This window comes from Mirounga angustirostris, unplaced genomic scaffold (assembly GCF_029215605.1).
Source record: "Mirounga angustirostris isolate CCGP_5_RB_7025 unplaced genomic scaffold, mMirAng1.0.hap1 SCAF_4, whole genome shotgun sequence".
Classification (NCBI taxonomy): Eukaryota; Metazoa; Chordata; class Mammalia; order Carnivora; family Phocidae; genus Mirounga; species Mirounga angustirostris.
The window spans coordinates 99,802,122-99,820,946 of NW_026991712.1; the positions used below are offsets into that span (position 1 = coordinate 99,802,122).

At 39.4% G+C, this 18,825-nt stretch overlaps 1 protein-coding gene across 2 annotated transcripts; it reads right to left on the minus strand.

Annotated features, from left to right (window-relative positions):
• Positions 1–1,705: 1,705 nt before the first annotated feature.
• Positions 1,706–11,065, minus strand: PRPF38B (pre-mRNA processing factor 38B). Of its 2 annotated transcripts, XM_064588725.1 has the most exons (7): positions 10,028–10,317; positions 9,719–9,771; positions 7,621–7,689; positions 7,172–7,323; positions 7,031–7,091; positions 4,638–4,861; positions 1,706–4,368 (listed from the first exon to the last, which is right to left on the minus strand). In XM_064588725.1, the coding sequence occupies exons 1-7, from the start codon at positions 10,065–10,067 to the stop codon at positions 3,507–3,509; spliced, it is 1,461 nt and encodes a 486-aa protein (XP_064444795.1). In that variant the 5' UTR covers positions 10,068–10,317; the 3' UTR covers positions 1,706–3,506. The 2 variants fall into 2 exon arrangements, with proteins under 2 accessions (XP_064444795.1, XP_045753028.1); XM_045897072.3 differs by lacking the exons at positions 9,719–9,771; positions 10,028–10,317 and adding an exon at positions 10,493–11,065.
• Between the last annotated feature and the right edge of the window lie 7,760 nt (positions 11,066–18,825).

The following is an 18,825-nucleotide window of genomic DNA, read 5'->3' on the forward strand; positions in this document are numbered from 1 at the left end:
TCCCACAGGATGGAATTTCAAAAGAAATTTCGAAGAAATGTTTCCTTTTCCATAAAAACAAGCTCTCCCCATAATTAGATTAGTTGCTCAAGGCTGACTACAGCATTTCCATGATAGAATCAGATTAGGACCGTAACTAAATTTTAAGTCCATTCATTGGCCAGGGACGCCTGGGTGGCTCAGTTGGTTAAGCATCTGCCTTCGGCTCAGGTCATGATCCCAGGGTCCTGGAACCGAGTCCTGCATCGGGCTCCTGCTCAGGGGGGAGCCTGCTTCTCCCTCTGCCCCTCCTCCCTGCTCATGCACTCTCTCAAAAATAAAATCTTTAAAATAAAATAAAGTCCATTAGTTGGCCACTATAACCAGTGAGAACCGGCCAACTAATCAGTTGTATAATCCAGGTTGCACCCTGCAATCAGTTGAAAAATGTATAAACTGCCTGTCTGGGCCTCATCTTTGCCCAAACTAAAAACTATGTTCATAAAGGACAACTCTTTTGAGGAAGATAATTGAGTACCATACCATTAAGCTTTTATCCCCATTTCACCTTTTAAGCAAAAAACCAATAACCAAAAACCACCCAAAAGCTATTGCCTTTGGTACTCTCAGGAGTTCATTCCCAACTACTACTGTTCACCTAATCAGAGCTTTAAAAAAAAAAAAAAGTAAACAGCACAAAAGCCCTACGGCAGTTTAGCTCTTTTGAAATTGCATGCAAGTTTTAGAGTACTTTTATTTTTCCAGACATGATTTGTAGCTTTCATTAGATTCCTAAAAAGAAGCCCATATAACTCAAAGGTTAAAAACCACTGCCTCAGAGGAACTAAGGCACTAAACCCAACAAACAGATTATAAATTTGGCATTAAAATGAAGATTTTATGGGTGCCTGGGTGGCTCAGTCGTTAAGCATCTGCCTTCGGCCCAGGTCATGATCCCAAGGTCCTGCGATCGAGCCCCGCATCGGGCTCCCTGCTCAGTGGGAAGCCTGCTTCTCCCTCTCCCACTCCCCCTGCTTGTGTTCCCTCTCTCGCTGTGTCTGTCTCTGTCAAATAAATAAAATCTTTAAACAAAAAAGGAAGATTTTATATTAAAATTTCAAGACTGATAATATACTAGCCCATGTATAGTATTTAACTGCAAATGGAACATTAGAAAACAGATGAAAGATATTAATACACGAAAAGGTGGCCATTTCAGTAAGCCGAGAACAAACATTGGATGGAGGCTGCTATTTATAACGTTCTATCAAAAGCTTTTCAAGTTTGCTCATGTTGTAAGAAATAATTGAGAGGTCTTTTGCAGTCACTTGTTTTCCCAGTCTTTCAGGAAGCCACTCTCCAAATTAAACCATGCATATATTTGGCAACAATTAGTACTATTAACATGTTCTACTACTTATCAAAATGTTCAAGAGCAAACAACATTAAAAATCATAAATCAAATACAGCCTATGACAGTACTTTCATCTAAATTCTTTCCACACTTTACCTAAAATACAGTTAAATTAACATTCCGGGTTGAACTATATTCAGGAGTAGCACCACAATTTAGGTATGCTAAAAATATTTTCAATGTAAGATTAATCTTTCATTACTTGAAAATACTTTTCTATGTCTAGTGTCAATTCACTTGATGCTCAAATAAAAGGCAAGATGACTGATCTACTTATTAAAAAAAAAAAGCATAGCATTTTTTCAGAGAGGAATTCCTTCATTTAATGAGATTTTTCTGGAGTTAGGTAGGTACAAATGTTAAGCCCACATATGAAGGACTCTTCCAAATATACTTGTCTGCCCCATTTAACACTTTTGCAAGGTGGCTTCCGAGTGCCCATCACGCTGGCCAATATAAACAGTGAGATAGAACATGTTAATATGGTATACACTGGAACACTCCCTTTTAGTCTTGGCACTGACTGAACACATCACCTTGCACCTCAATTTCTTGTTCTAAAAAAAATTGGATGAGTTATCTTATAAAACTTCAAGTCCAAATTTTAAATGATTCTAATATGTAATCCAAGTGCAAAGAATCTCAATAAGCACCTTTGATGTGAAAACTAAGTGATCACCCAATCGAAAGAACAACCTAATGACACACAGAACACCCACTGACAAAGGGAACTGCCAATATTAAGAACTCTAGTAAGGATTATTGACTATCACCTATGTCCAATTCTAGTCTACACATTTAAAATTCACTTGTTATCTGGCCACTGAGATATCCATCCCTCTACACAAAGTGACTCTAACACTGTACCAATTTCCACAATAAAAATACTTTAAAAAATGCTGACAAATGGGGGAAAAGCCAACACCCAGAATAAAGGATTTAATCCAGTATTTATTCCACACTCATGATCGTTCTCTGTAATCAGAATACAAGTCATAAGAACAATCTATCAAATAATTTGTTGATAATCTTAAATAATGCAGCGCATTACTTTTAATACTTCTCTGTTCTAGATTAAGTTTAAAAACACAAACAGCAATCTTCATTATCAATAAAAAAAGTTTTGAATTTTAAAAAAAGGACACTATATCAAGCTGTCTCATAATTTAAGTTTTTTCCATTTATAAAAATGCTTTGGAAGCTTGAGGCTTGAATCTATTTCTCTACTCATCTGCCCCACCCTCTCCCAATTTCACGTTAGTATAGGGTTGCTGCAAGAATGCTAGGCTTTAGACATTAATTTTTTCCTTTAATATAGTACTTTAAAATCTGAGAAATTCAAGAAAAAAAGATTACAGGTCATGTATTTTTTCAAATAAAAAAGGAAAACTAAGTGAATAAATTTTAGGCATACTAACAGCGTCCCTTTGAGGTAGAATGCTAAAAGGACTTTTGATCAAATCACAGCCTAATTGAAACCTCTGCATGAGAAACTAACTTGTCATGAATCTCTCTAAAGTTAACTGTGGAGAATATTAAGTGTAACACATTCACAAGAGCCTTCCAAGATAATATACAGTGGACATTCAGAATGTTAATCCTACAACTGATGCCTTCATGTACACTGAAAGCACAAAATTCTCCTATAATAGACATCCAAGATCCATTCTCAAAGTCTTTAGCATTCTATTATGAAAAGCACATCCATGCTAACTTCAGTACACAAACCATAATCCCACACCTACAAAACAAAAATAGAATTAGTGGCAGTTTATTGCCTTATACAAATTTAACCAACATGGCAACCATGCCAAAGGAATTAAAACATTTTCAGGACATATGTACAGACTGTACATCTCAAAAACAATTAAACAATAAAAATGCAAGAACAATCTGTGCATCATGTATCAAACTCAACAATTGGGTGAAAACATCAATGCAATAACTGGGATTACAAAGGCACTTCCCTACACAAAAGAGGAAATGAAAACGCAGCCTACAGGGAGCTTGAAGTGTAACTACTGCACAATCTCAACTTGGGAGGAAGAAAAAGAAAGCAGATTTAATCAAACATTTATAGGATTCAATGTGATCCACTTTTACAAAAAAAATTTCACACAGTCTCATCTTTGTTTTTATGTTGTTTTTCTTGGCTCTCTGGTTCTATACTTTGGCTCCTTCGACGATCATGTTTGTCAGACTGGTCCTTACTATCACTGTGATCTCGTTTGTGGGAACGTTCTTTGCTTCTGCTACGCTTTCTAGACTTTTCTTTGCTGGGGCTATGTTCCCGTTTTCTTGATTTTTCAACACTGTCAGTTCTTCCTTGACTGCCACTTCTACTTCGTTTATTTGATTTTTCTTTACTTTCATTTTTATGTTTACTTGATTTCTCTTTGCTCCTGCTTCTGCTTCGTTTCCCTGCATTTCTACTTCTACTCCTACTTCTGTGTTTCCTTTCTCTGCTTCTACTCCTACTGTGTTTTTTCTCCTTCTTGGAATCTTTTTTGTCATCTCTATGCCGCCTATCATCTTTATCTTCTTTGTGTTTCTTCTCTTCTACCTCACCCCTACTTCTCCGTTCCTTGGACCGTTCTCTTGATCGCTCTCGCTCCTTTTCTCGGTCATTACCTCTTTCCTTATCATAGTCACGATCTCGTCTTCTACCTCTCTCATTTTCTTTCTCTCTTTCCCGATCCCTGTCCCTTCGATCCCCTTTCCTATCCCGACTTCGACTACGACTTCTATGCCTTTCCCTACTCCTGCTACTCCGCCTGCGTTCCAATCCCCGATCAATACTTCGGGATCTCCGCCTTTCTTTCTCCCTTTCTTTGGCTTCACGCTCTAGTCGCTGGCGTTCTTTCTCTCTTTCTAATTCTCGATCAAAACTAGAAGACCCATGGCCCTCCCGATGATGGCTTCTACTTCTTGATCTTCTTGGGGACCTCCGTGGACTCAGTGACCTCCTTGGAGACCTAATATTTAAGAAAGGAAGAAGAAAATGTCAACGAACAAAACATATCCTAAAAATCTAACTTTCACGTTATTTATTTAGATCCCCCACTTACACAGACATGTTAGGAACAATTAAAGGCCCTAAAAGGCATAAAATGACCTTTTGGGGTTGAAAGTGACAAACTCATAAAATGAACAGCATACACAGAATTTCCTGAGAATTTGCCACTGATTTCCAAGGACCTTTGTAAAAAGCCTATTTTTAAAGTAATTCCAAGAGGTACGTTACCTTGAACGCCTGCGTTCAACGTGTCTGTCTATTTCCTCAGCACCTTCCTTCCCATCTTTCTTGATTTTTCTAGGCCGGGTTTTAATCTGTTGATCAATATTCTTCTGAACTGGAACCGGAATTCTTGGAAACAGGGTAGAAAACCACTCCAGTTTTGTGAGAAAAGACCGTAGCATTTCTCCAATGGTCATTACACAGCCTCCACCAGCCTTCACATCTAGGTCCTACAAAAACACAAAAGATATCCTAGCCGTCAAAAAAAAAAAATTCAACATATACATGAATACTATAAAAATATTACCATCTTTGGAATCTCAAATACAAAAAAACTCTAACAAAAATTGTAATTTGTGTACCCTACTAATCTGGTAATGAATGATACAGAGAAATATTTGGGCTTAGTGTGTGCATGCAGGTGAGAACAAATCCTGCAGCCTCATGGGCATAAAAGAGCACTGATCTCACTCAGTTAAACAGGAATATGAAACAGCCCCTTACATTACTAAACTCTGTGGAACAATAAACTTAAATTAACATTCCACATACCTACTAAGTATGTATTTCTTTCTGTGGACACGTTTGCACACATCATTCCTAGCACTGTAGCCTAACTACGTATAAACTACTTCAGACAATCCTGTCTAAAGATTATCTTTTAACAGCTCTAATATAAAATGAAGCCCTAATAAAACTGGAAGCAATAGCAAACCAACTGCCATGAAGCAGTGAGGTTTCTAATTTAGAGTTATGTAGAAAATAAATAAATAAACAAATAATTGGAAACGCATAATCCATGATGACCATTGTCTCTGAAAAGGGTCATTACCGCATGAAGGCCTTCTTGCTATGCCCTCTCACAGCTCAGGACATGTTAGTCAGCTATTGTCAGTCCCAAACCTACAGTGCAAGCACACAAGGAAAGTGAGATTTGTTATCTAAACAGGAAAACAAGAGCTAAAGGTAAAACTGCTTGCACTCACACACATTTAAGTGTTCAGATATACAGTATTTCCAAATATAATCGCTGCAGATATCTAAGGAAGAAAACAATAAGTTAGCTTAAATAGAGATCCTCAGGTTTGTAAATACAATAAAATACAGATTAAATAGAAGCATTCAGAAACAAACCTAATACAATACCAATTATGAAGAGGGACATGCTTTTTAAATATAGAAGGGAGCAGTGCTTTGGCCTGAAAAATCTCATCTAAAAAGAAAAACAACTTTAAAGACTGTGCTTTATCACCTAATACATTTTTTTGCTTCTTCAGAAATATTAATTCAGTAAACAGCCCCTGCCAAAAAAAACGCAGACAAAAATTTTCCATTTCTACAAGAGTGAGATGTTTTTAGATGTGCACATAATAAAAACACACCAGAAAGATCTCTATTAGAACTATCCTTTAATTCAACAAATTCTTTGGGACAAATGTTTTAAATGAGACTACTGAGGCATGGCACTCAGTTTACTTTATGAACCTTAAAATACAAAGTGGTGGGGGCATATGTATGGACAATACAGGTATGTATTAAGTACCTTTTGAGATCTTGGACTTTATTGTGTAAGCATATTAATACATATATGATTTAAATCTGACACAGCAATGTTTCTGAAAGTAACTTTTGTTTCCTGAACATATGTAACAAGCTCAACCTTGTTAAGCTTGAGTGGCAAACCAGATTTATAATTAAACAAAAAAGGGCACCCGGCTGCCTCAGTCTTGGAGTATGTGACTCTTGACCCTGGGACCATGGGTTCAAGCCCCCCACTGGGTGTAGAGGTTACTTTAAAAAAATTTTTTTTAATTAAGAAACAAGAACCTAAAGTACTAATTTTAAGGTTTTCTTCTGGCTTTATAAATAAGTATAACATATTAGGAATCAGAAAGCTAGAATTTTGATCATTTTGAATAAATCCTCTAAACTCTCACCCTATTTAAATCCCACCCAGCTCTTCAATTTTGTACTTCTACGCAAGTGGGAGTATTAAAATGTGGAAAAAAGAGCGTGGAGAGCTGAAAAGTTCCAAAAGAATAAAGTGCTATAATTAGTACTGTATGCGCATGTCTTCACACCTCAATCTTGAGCATGGCCCACTTAAAAAGTCACTATCAACTTTACAAGATCAATGTAATATACAAAACATAATTAGAAAGAAAAAAATTTCAATAGTTACCAAAACCATCTAAACAACTAAGAAATAAGAAACTTTAAGAAAGTTAACCTAAGATATATAAAATCCACTACGTCTTAGTAAAAGGACAGCAATTCCAAAAGTATGAGTGAATTTAACTACAGAAAATTCTGAAAAACATTAAACTTCCAATAAATAAAAGATATTAAAAACATGAGAGTAATTAGAAGAAAACTAATTATTACCCTTGTTGACATACCTCTTCATCATCAAGGAAGGATTCAAACCAGTCCCATAGATCTGTAGGGGGCTGTGTGTACCTAGAATTACAAAAGATCAATTAGCCTTATGTGATTTAAAATAATGGATTTAATGGAAATGTAGATAAATGCATGCTTACCTTATATACATAAATCCAAGGGCTCTAATATATGGAGAGTCTGTGTGTGTTATGAGACCCATCACTTGCTTGCGAGTTAGCTTCAAAGTAAATAATTTGTATAACAAGCAGAAAGCTGTAGAAACAATTCCTCCTGTTCCAACACCTCGAACCTTTAGGGGAAACAGGTAAGAAAAAGTAGTAAAATAACTAACAGATATTTAACACCAACTGATTAATCCTATTAGGTATTAATAACAAGATATAATCCAGAACTAAGAATGGAGCATTAATAAAACAGCAACTTTCTAACCCCATTCACCAGACACTTGAATTTAGATAAAAACAAAATAAAACAAACTTCTAAGCTTTGCCAACTGTCATTTGAGTAACTGTCACTTTTAGTTTCCTAATTTTAAACTTAGTTATCAGACACAGAAAAACTGAAAAATGCACGTACTTCTACTTACCCCTCCGCACATCCCCGTTTGGCCTGCTGTTTTCCTGCTTCCTTTCTCCCACGGTTCAACATGCGTGACCTGAAATAGAAAAGAGGAACACAACAAACATTCATACTTCGAATTTTTTTAAAAACTATGATTAAAGTAAAACCAAGTCCATAATAGAGCAGCTTCTTCCAAAAGTTTGGAAGCTGATTTTGACATGATGCATATATTGTGTTTACATACATTATGTAAACCATCTTTGAAAAAATGCTTAGCTTTTAAAAAGCACCAATAAAACTGCCAGAGTTTAACAAAACCTCAACAGTTTTATGAGCAGAAATCCCATTAAAATAGGCTTTGTAGAGAGCTGATACTTGTGGAGCCAAGAGATTTCTAGGAGTCTCATATACTTGTAAAAAAAATTTGATGTCAATTTTGTATCTTATTATGAGTCATTAAAAAAATTCTCATTTTAAAATGTATTTAAGGCTCCAACTTGAAGCAAAAAGTATCAATGAAATTTTAGTATTTATTTCAAAAAAAATTTAATGCCCTTAACTTTTTGGTGATTTAAAATTCTACATCATAAAATAAAGAAAAATGACTTGAAGTATGTATATTAAAACAGTAACAAGTTACTTCTAATGCAAAACTATGGAACTTTATCTGTACATTTTTTTTTTTTTTACCATGAACAGGCATTATGTTCATTCCTGATTAGAGATGAAATTACAAGGGCCACACCTACACAGAACATTCTTGTTAGTAATTCATTTTCAGCCTAATTATGTGAACCAATTCAATTTTTCCCCAGAAAATAAACTGTTAAAAGTGTGTGAGTGTGACTAGTCATTATATTATGTTTAATCGATACAGTATCATCTTTGTTGAAGTGAGTACCCTATAAGAACCACATACTTTACCTAAAAATAGCAAAGAAAGAATTTTAGCTCGATAGCATATAACTCAAGGTCTTTTAGAAAGATCTGTATTTAATTTAAAACAAAATCAAAATAAAATCCTGTTCTTTCAGTATGCATTTCTAAAACTATATTTTTGCCCACCCATGGTTGCATTTTTATAGTCTGTGGCTTCAGACAGAAAAGCATGCATTTAAATGTAAGCACTACACTATTATGCTCAGCACTGCTTTACGGTTTCATTTCCTTCCCCCAGTTTGCTGTATGAAAGATGTTTCAATTCCTTAAAGGGTAGCCAAAGGGGCGGCTGCAACACGAAATCAAAACTAGAAGCCTACATATTTCAATGATTATTTAATCTGGACATCTTGATAACAAAGCCTGGATCTTTAGTTTTATAACTAAATTTAAATAATTTCTAGTACAGTCTTAAATTGTTTCAAAACACAATATTTGAATTTGAAAACGAGCTTCTCCTCTATCACATTAACATCTGCCTGTATTATTAAACAGAACCTGCTACAAAAAAAGCAGGAACCCAATTTTCAATTGTTTGAAGTTTACTACACAAAGCTAAGAATATTCACCATACTGTATTCATGCTGAAAAAGGCCTTACCTTTTAACAACTAAAAAACCTAGTTCATAGTATTACACTTACAATATTCTTGTTAAAAGGATAACAAAATTTCAGTGTACTTTACATACCCAAAGTTGAACTGTATTCTCAAAATATGATTTTCTATCAAACAACAACTACTATCTCAAAATCCTTCAATAACCTAATCGCTTAAGGGCATGGGGTGGGGGGAGGACTGTGGACAAAATAGAACCTAAAAGCAAATAAAGAGAATTACCTCTTGCTAACACCTCTACAGGTATGTTCAGATCACAGAAAGTACTTTACGTGGTCTGTCAAATGTTTTGAGAGTCACATACACAAAACAGATGGTATTTTGTTAGATGCTCTAACTAAAATATTTAAAGATCATTAAGACTGTTATTAATATTCCTTAAAACATTAATTAACCTTAAGAGGCCTGGAAGATATTTTTAAAACTACATAATTTGCAGGGAAGTGGAGAAAACCTATCTAGTTGGTGTAGAAAAGCCCAAAACCAATGGCCAAAAAATACCTAATTAGCCGTTCATTTAACCAGGGAAATGCATTTATGGCGATTGAGCATGATTAATAGTGCATACCTCTACCTGCGACCCTGGGCTGCTCCGAGCCTCGCTGCAAGACTGAGTCAATCCTGCTAACGAAACAAGAACTGAGACAAGAGTGCAGTGAGGAGGCGCCAGGTGAGCTCCCCAGCACAGCCAAGCCAGCACCGACCCTGCCGCAGAAGCCCAGGGCCCAGATAATTCTAAACAAGCCCAATGCACAAGTACCTGAGACCACTTACTCCTGACTTCCTGCTGGGAAAATTTCCAGGCCTTCTGTACACCTCTTGCCCTGGCACCTCTCCACCCTCAACCCTCCCACCCCCACCCGACACACGCACTGACCATTTCCCTGTCTGGATCGGACTGAGAATACCAACAACATGAGTCCAATATTGAAGTCAATGCACGCCCTGGCCCAGGGTGAGCGGGAGAAGCACCAACAAGTTGGCGCTGAGTAGATCCACGTCAAAAGGAATAATTTTAAAGCTGCAAACCGGAGGATTCAGTTACTCTTTTCTCCCCTCCCCCACCCCTCCCGTCCAACTCCCCCCGGGGGTGGGCAGGAGGTTGGGGGAGGAGAGTTCAACACAGGCGGGCTCTCCCAGCCTTAAAAACCTGAAAAAGAAATGAGAGGGCGGCCCCAGTTTGACCCCTCCCAGGCAGACTACCGACCACCGCTCCCCCACCCAACCTTCCCGCACCTACAAATGCTCACACCTCAAGGGCCGCCTCCGCCCGTTTCCTCTAACCCCTCCTCGGAACTTAACCCGCCCGCCCCCTGGCCCCCCAGGCCTAGACTCTTCGTACCTTAAAGTAGATCTCGTCCACCACCTCGTGGTAGGTCTTGAGCTCGTAGAGCTGCACTTTGAAGTAAGGCGACGACAGGATATTGGTCAAGATCATGGGGTTGAGGTTCATAGTCTTCTCGTTGCCCCAGAGCGGCAGCACATTTCCCTGCTTGCCCGAGACCGCCGGCTTGGTGGCGCCGCCGCCGCCACCGCCGCACTGCTGCTGCTGCTGGGCCGCGGCCGCGGCCGCCTGGTGCTGCGGCTGCGAGTTGCCTGTCAGCGCGGGGCTGTTGTTAGCCATGTTGCGGCGGAAGGAAGGAGGGAGGGAGAAGGGAGGGGGAAGGGGCCAAGCTCGATCTCGCTCTTCGGGACAACGGTCCGGGACCCTACTCCATGGAACGCCGTCAGGAGAGGGGGGCCACCTCGCTGTCCCCCAGCTGGATCAAGGAGGGCAACGGGGACGCCGACAAAAGGACCCTGGATCGAAAGCAAACGCCGAGACGCGGGCCGCGAGAACTGCCGGCAGAAGGCGAGCCGGCGGCCACGGAGCGCGATCTCTTCCGCCAACTGCCCCTGGGAACAAGATGGCGGGCCCGGCGGATGTGACGTCGCAAGCCCCAGAATTCCAAGCTGAGCCGGCAGCCAATCAGACACGCCTAGCAGGGCTGGAAATACCTCTTCCTAGTTCCGCACGTTCTGTGCACGCTGCGGCCGCTGCGGTGGTTTCCAGTGTCCGACTCTTAGGAGGTCTCCCCTGGGAATTTGGGGGCAGCGGAAGGGGTTGAAGGCCCAATTCGTATGTTTTAGAATCTCGGTTGGGGGCCCAGTTTCTCCTCTTGAAAGCCGGGCAGGAGAGGGTTCGCATGGATATATGCTTGCGAATTCGTGACTCTGGCTTCTACGGAGTATCCTAGTCTCTTGGGTTCACAATTTTAAGAATCTCTGGAAGGGATGATGTTCGGGACTTCATTCCTCCATGTGATTCCGATGCAATAGTTACATCTTTCTATCTGCCGGCTGTAGTGTACGGCCGGAAGTTTTATTGTTTGAGCCCAAATTTATTCAGCTGTAAGATTGGAAAACATCGTTCTGGGCTGTTAAAACATCGGAGCCTTAAAAGAACTACTATACCTGTAGAGCCTAGTAGAATTCTACAAGCTTTTGTTTGGTGCCTTTCTTTCCTCCCTACTCGAGTTCATCCATTCTGCAGATGCATTGAGTGGTAAACACTGGGCGAGGCACAACGGGGGAGGAGGGAGGCAAGCGGGAGGAGGTGTAAAAATGAGTCAGAATCGGTCTCGTCACTCAGAAGCTATTGTTAACCTAGAGGAGATTCGTGGTATTTGGGAATTAAAAGAAGGCTGCAAGAAGCACTTAAGTTTATACAGATAACTGTCAGGCTGGGCAGTTTTATTAGCAGAGAACAGCCTGAGGATATGTAGAAGCAGGAAAGATCAGGCTTGTTAGATGGTAAATGGTCCAGTTAGACGGTAAATGGTCCAGTACAGGAGCCACGAAATGTGCTGATGGGGGAGTAATGGCTGGGGTGGAATTGGGCCACTGTTTAGTGCCTGGAATGCCAAGGTGAAACGTAGGAATTTAATGACATTTAAATCTAAGGATTACATAATTACACCTATGACCCCCAAATCTACTTATAGATACTATTATTCCTAATATTTTCTGGCTCCAATCCATTCTTTAGAGTACTGCCAGATTCTTCATTCCAAAAATGGAACACTCCTACTCAAAACCTTGGATGGCTCACTTAGTGACATCCTAATTGCCATTGCCAAAATTCAGTGACCTTTTTCACTCTTCATCCTATTTGATTTCTGTGGCACTTTTTTTTTTTAAGTTTTATTTAAGTATCTCTACACCTGGGTTTCAAACTCACCACCCAAGAAGAGCAAGAGTTGCATGCTCTTTGGCCTAAGCCGGCCAGGTGCCCCTGTGGCACTTTTTGTCATTTACTCTTTCCTAGAAACTATTGGGGTTGGAAGTTTGAAAGTGGAGATCTTAATTTTTAGTGGCTTATACACAGGAGGAGGGGAAAATCCACACCTGGATGAAGATGAAACAGCAGGAGAGAAAAGACAGAAGTAGGAGGTAAACAGGGATAACTGTGGTAAGACAGAATGCAAGGAAGGATAAATGATAAATAAATGAATGGTTGGAGGGGTACCTGGGTGGCTCAGTTGGTTACGCCTTTGCTTTCTGTTCAGGTCAATGATCTCAGAGTCCTGGGATGGAGCCAGGTGTAGGGCTTCCTTCTCCCTCCCTCTGCCTCTGCCCCTCCCCCTGCTCAGGCTCTCCCTCTCTCCCAAATAGTTAAAATCTTTTTTTAAATAATAAGTAAATAAATGAATGGTTGGAATGACATTTAGAGTTAGATAGACAGTACATGAGTGATCATTCTTTCTAGTTTATTTTACATTAAAAACTGAAGCTTTGAGATAAGTGGTTTTCACTTCCTAGTAGATCTTGTTTTTCTATACATTAGATTAGAAGTACCAATGTACTTCCCAAGGAAAACTGATGATTCCAACCTCTAATGAATTACCAAGTTAAAAATACAATGAAAAAGACTTTTGAACCCTATTCTTCCTTTATTTTATGTGTATTTTTCTGTCTGCATAATAAGTTTATTGAGTTTACCTAGTGACACTCCAATTGCCAAATTCTATGATCTTTTAAAAATTCCTTACCACATGTGATCTGTGTAGTCTTAGATACTCATTTACCCCTAGACTCTGAGTGAAATGTGCTCAGTAGAGAGGTTGAGGTTTAATATCCAAGTCTCAAGAGCACCAAACTAAGGGAGCCAGGTATAAAGTGCTTAGCATAGTCAATGAATCCCTACAATGGCCTGAAGATATTATTATTATCCCCCATTAAAAATAAACATTATTGGTATTTAACTTAGGAACACTACACTGTATATAGATAAAGCTGGGAAATTTGGTTTGATCTGATTGACACGTGCACACCCATTGTCTTAGTCCATTCATGCTGTTATAACAAAATAACCACAAATGGGATAGCTTATAAATATCAGTAATTTATTTCTCACAGTTCTGAATGCTAAAGAGTCCAAGATCAAGGGACATGCTCTTCTTGGGTCATAGTTGGCACCTTCTAGATGCACTTACATGGATGAAAGGGTGGGGAACTTCCTGGGGTCTTTTTCATAAGAGCACTAATCCCACGTAAGAGGGCTCCACCCTCATGATTTAAACATCTGAAGGCCTCACCTCCTAACAGGGTCACTTTGGAGGTTAGAATTTCAACATACAAATTTTGCAGGGATACATTCAGACCACAGCACTCATTAAATCATCACCACAATCAAGATAACAGTCTTGCATCACCTCCAAAAGCTCCTGTGCCTTTTGCAATCCACGTCTCCCTCCAACTCCATGCCCAGGCAGCCAATTTCTGTCAGTTTTCATTTTCTTGAATTTTAAATAAATGGAATCGTACACTTAGTTCCCTTTTTGCCTGGCTTCTTCAGCTCAGCATAAGCTTGAGATTTATTCTTACTGCTTTTATCAACAGGTTATGGGTTTTGTTTTGTTTTGTTTTTATTACTGAGTAGTATTCCATTGTGGGATTTCCTATAATTTGTTCAATCATCTGTTGATGGGCATTTGGGTATCTAATTTTGGGCTATTATAAATATAGCTGCTATCAACTCAGTCAGTTAAGCATCTGACTCTTGATTTTTGGCTTAGGTCAGGGATCTCTCATGGTGGGATTGAGCCCTGCCTCAGGCTCTGCACTCAGCACTCAGAGGAGTCGGCTTGTCCCTCCCTCTCCACCTCCCCCTGCGTTTACTCTTTCTCTCTCTAAATAAATAAAACCTTTTAAAAAAATAAATATGTATCACTCGTGAATAAATGAGTAAAGAATTAAAATAACTGCCATGTGTAACTAAAATAAATGTTCTGGTCTTTTAAACATTTTACTATTTAGAACAACTGCAAATCTAGAGTAACATAAGAAGCCATTGACTGAAGTACCCAAGAACTGAAAATCTGATATAATGTATGCACATTTCAGGGGTGTTGTTGATATGAACAATCAAGGATGTTTATTGGTTATGATTTCAAAGCACTACTCAGAAGAGGTATGAGTTGAGATTTAAAAATTATTAGGGGTGCCTGGCTGGCTCAGTCCACAGAGCATATAACTCTTGAACTCGGGTTGTGAGTTTGGCCCCCTGTTGGGTATAGAGATTACCTAAAAAATTATTAGGAGTTAACTAGGCAAATACAAGGGAAAGGATATACTAGTTAAGGCTAGCCTGTGCAAAGACTCCGAGGCGTGAAAGAACAAATGTATTTGGGGAACTATTTGTCACTATTGCACTAAATTTTTTTTTCAAGGGTGATATGAAAAATTGGTACAGCCATACAAATGTATACTGGCTGAATATTAATTCTGAATACACTGTAATTATCTGCTGGTTTGTCATCTTCAGCCACCAGAGGGAGGGTCTGTGCCTTTCAGTGAATCATTCCCAGCACAAGGCATAAGGATGGACACATAGTAGGTACTAAGTAAATAGTTAAAAGAAAACATTCCCTACTCGCTTTTGACACAATGTGTGGGTTCCCCCGCTAAACTCACAATGTGTGGGTTCCCCCGCTTCTGCCCCAACACATACACCAACCAATTTTCAAATTAGACACCAGCTGCGTGTTCTATAACTTAGTTTGATTCTGATAGTAACTACTCAGAGTTAGCACAGACTGCATAGTTAAGGGCTCAGTTCCCCAAGATTGCCCCAACTTCAGACACCAATTACAAATAGTGGGTCCCTTATTCCTACCATCTTCCAGAGTTCTCTACAGTGAGGGTTGTTACAGAATGTTTTTTTTCTTCTCTTGTTCTCTATATAAATGCAAACTTTCTTCTCTTGATACATTTTTTTTAAAGGTAAGAACTTTTTTTTTTTTTTTTTTAAGATTTTATTTATTTGACAGAGAAATACACAGCCAGAGAGGGAACACAAGCAGGGGGAGTGGGAGAGGGAGAAGCAGGCCTCCCGCTGAGCAGGGAGCCCAGTGTGGGGCTCGATCCCAGGACCCCGGGATCATGACCTCAGCCGAAGGCAGATGTTTAATGACTGAGCCACCCAGGCGCCCCCTGGGTTTAAATTCTGTCTCCATTGTTTTGATTTAAACAAGTTATTTCACTTTTCTCTGCTTTCATTATCTCATCTGTTAGAATGGGGGATGTTATTATTACCTACTTCATCAGATTTTATGTGAATCAAATTTAGGATGTGTTAATGCTTAGAACAGGACTTAGCATATACTGTGACCTTAAGTGTTTTCCATTACTGTTTGCTAAATAGCATTTAACATTTTTATTAAATTCTAAATTCACCTTTAAAATTTAGATTTTCTAAATCTAACTGTTAACTTTTTACTTCCCATTAGGAATCTAATTCTGATACAGTGTTTTGCCAGAGATAGTTCTGTGTGGCTGCCAACTGTAGAGCACAGCCAGGATTACAGATGGGATTGATCTCCTCAGCAGATGGGTCATAAACTTGATACCAGATTTATTTTAAGCTGTTAACAAGAAATAAGGAATATGTCAGAGGTTATATCTCAAAAACTTTGAAAATCACATGAGAGAATAACTGTGAATAACAGCCCCTTCTCTGTATGGCTTTGGCATACCTATTGCCCCTTCTAAGTGTAATTGTCTTACTCCTAGTGCTGTTGACAGGGCAACCCTGTGTGGCCATGATTTATACCAAGTGACCTTGGCTGTCTGGCCAGAGGGAGTACTGATCCACATGCTAACCAGTGACCTGTGATCTGGCTCCCTCTGGATGAGATGAGCCGGGGCATCCAGATCCTTGCTGGAATTTGAATGGGGAACATAGAATCAAGCAGTTAGCCGTAGGCCCCAAAGCAAAAAGAATGTGTTTTTGTTTTGTTTGTTTTGTTTTGTTTTTAGGTAGGCTCCATGGCCATCATGGGGCTTAAACTCACAACCCTGAGATTAAGAGTCCCGGGCTCTACCAACTGAGCCAGACAGGCACCCCAATTAAAGAATGGAGTGAGGGGGCGCCTGGGTGGCTCAGTCGGTTAAGCGTCTGCCTTCGGCTCAGGTCATGATCCCAGGGTCCTGGGATCGAGCCCCGCATCGGGCTCCCAGCTCCGCGGGAAGCCTGCTTCCCCTTCCCCCACTCCCCCTGCTTGTGTTCCCTCTCTCGCTGTGTCTCTCTCTGTCAAATAAATAAAATCTTTAAAAAAAAAAAAAAAAAGAATGGAGTGAGATAGGGAAGGAGTCATGTGGATTCAGCCAGGTTCATGCCCAGATTCTGAGGAAGCAAGAAAAAAAAAAAAGAGCAAGTATCTGTTGGAAACAACGGGCCCAAAATGGAGTCACTTGTGCTAAGCCTCACCAAGATTTAATAGCTAAAGCAGTTTCAGCCTCTTCTAGGAGCAGAATTTTATTTATTTATATATATATTTATTTATTTATTATGTTTCAAATTTTTATTTAAATTTAACATATAGTATAATATTATTTTCAGGAGTATAATTTAGTGATTCATCACTTACCTATAACACCCAGTGCTCATCACAAGCACCCTCCTTAATCCCCATCACCCATTTAGCCCATCCCTCCACCCAAATCCCCTCCAGCCACCCTCACGTTGCTTTCTATAGTTAAAGAGTCTTTCTAGGGGTGCCTGGGTGGCTCAGATGGTTGGGCGTGTCTGCCTTCCACTCAGGTCCTGATCTGGGATCGAGCCCCGAGTTGGGCTCCCTGCTCAGTGCAGAGCCTGCTTATCCTTCTCCCTCTGCCAGTCCCTCTGCTTGTGCTCTCTGGCTCTCTCTCTCTCTGTCAAATAAATAAGATAAAATCTTAAAAAAAAAAAGAGTGTCTAGGAGTGGAATTTTAAACCAATCAGTCTGGAATTTCCTGATCAGCACTTGCAAGCTCATCAGCCTGGTAAGACCCCTGCCCTGTAAGCTTGCTTGAAAGAATCAATCTTTTAACTTTCTTGTCCCACGCTCTATCTGCCTATGAAAGCCTTCTATTTTGTACAACTCCTAGGACCTCCTTTCATTTTGCTAGATGGGATACTGCCCCATTTATGGATCCTTGGAAAAAAGCTAACTAGACCTTTAAATTTACTCAGTTGGGGGTACCTGGGTGGCTTAGTCAGTCAAGTGTCCAACTCTTGGTTTTGGCTCAGGTCATGATCTCAGAATTGTGAGATTGAGCCCCACGCAGGGTGTGGACCCTGCTTAAGATTTTCCAAAATGGAACATTTTGATATATTTTGATACATTTTGATACATTATCCTCTAAAAATTCCTTAAGTATACAATTCATATGGTTTTATGAAGTTGGCCTGGATGCATGGACATTCAGATTGTTTTAAAGGATTCACTTTCCAAATTCCCACTTTAAAAAATTTTTTTTTAGATCTTACTTATTTATTTGAGAGAAAGCAAGGAGCACAAGTGGAGGGGGAGGGGCAAGGGGAGAGGGAGAAGCAGACTCTCTGCTGAGCAGGGAGCCCTATGTGGGACTTGATCCTAGGACCCTGGAAATCATGACCTGAGCTGAAGTAGACCCTTCACTGACTGAGCCACCCAGGTGTCCTCCCCCTCCAAAAAAAATAGGTGTATATATATATATATATATATCATCTCATTGAAAGATATATTTCCAACAAAATGTTGCCTTATGTTTTTAATACTTATCAATTTTTATAATACATCTCTCCTATTTTGATCAGTTGTGTACTAACAGTAACTGTTAAAACAGTCATACAGAAGAAAATAAGTTTTAAAACTTAGAGCTTTATACTCTTAGGAAATTTAAAATTTTTTTAACATATAGTTCTATTTACAGAGAAATACAATCATTTGACCAATAAAAGACGTGTGAACATAAAAATGTTGTGAGGATAAAATTTTATGAGGGAAGTGAAATGAAATACTAGATCAAGGAGAAAAAGTAATGAGATAAAATTTCTCACTTCCAAACCAGCTTCATGTGTTTTTAAAATGCCTAATTTCATTGACTTTCTTTAAAGAAGTAGTGTATTATTTTTTTAAAAGATTTTATTTATTTATTTGACAGAGAGAGAGATAGCGAGAGAGAGAACACAAGCAGGGGGGAGTGGGAGAGGTTAGAAGCAGGCTTCCCACTGAGCAGGGAGCCCTATGCGGTGCTCGATCCCAGGACCCTGGGATCATGACCTGAGCCGAAGGCAGACGCTTAATGACTGAGCCACCCAGGGGCCCAGAAGTAGTGTATTATTGTCAAAAGTCAATATTTATAAATCACAGCAAATTATATCCATTACAA

Bases quoted from the DNA above. Each gene is read 5' to 3' on its own strand.
- PRPF38B (XM_045897072.3), bottom strand. From the start codon at position 10,774: ATGGCTAACAACAGCCCCGCGCTGACAGGCAACTCGCAGCCGCAGCAC. The intron at 4,862-7,030 runs GTATGTCAACAA...GTGTTTTTGTAG, and splicing joins CCTTCCTTGATGATGAAGAG to GACCTAGATGTGAAGGCTGG. The intron at 4,369-4,637 runs GTAACGTACCTC...CTTAAATATTAG, and splicing joins GTTGAACGCAGGCGTTCAAG to GTCTCCAAGGAGGTCACTGA.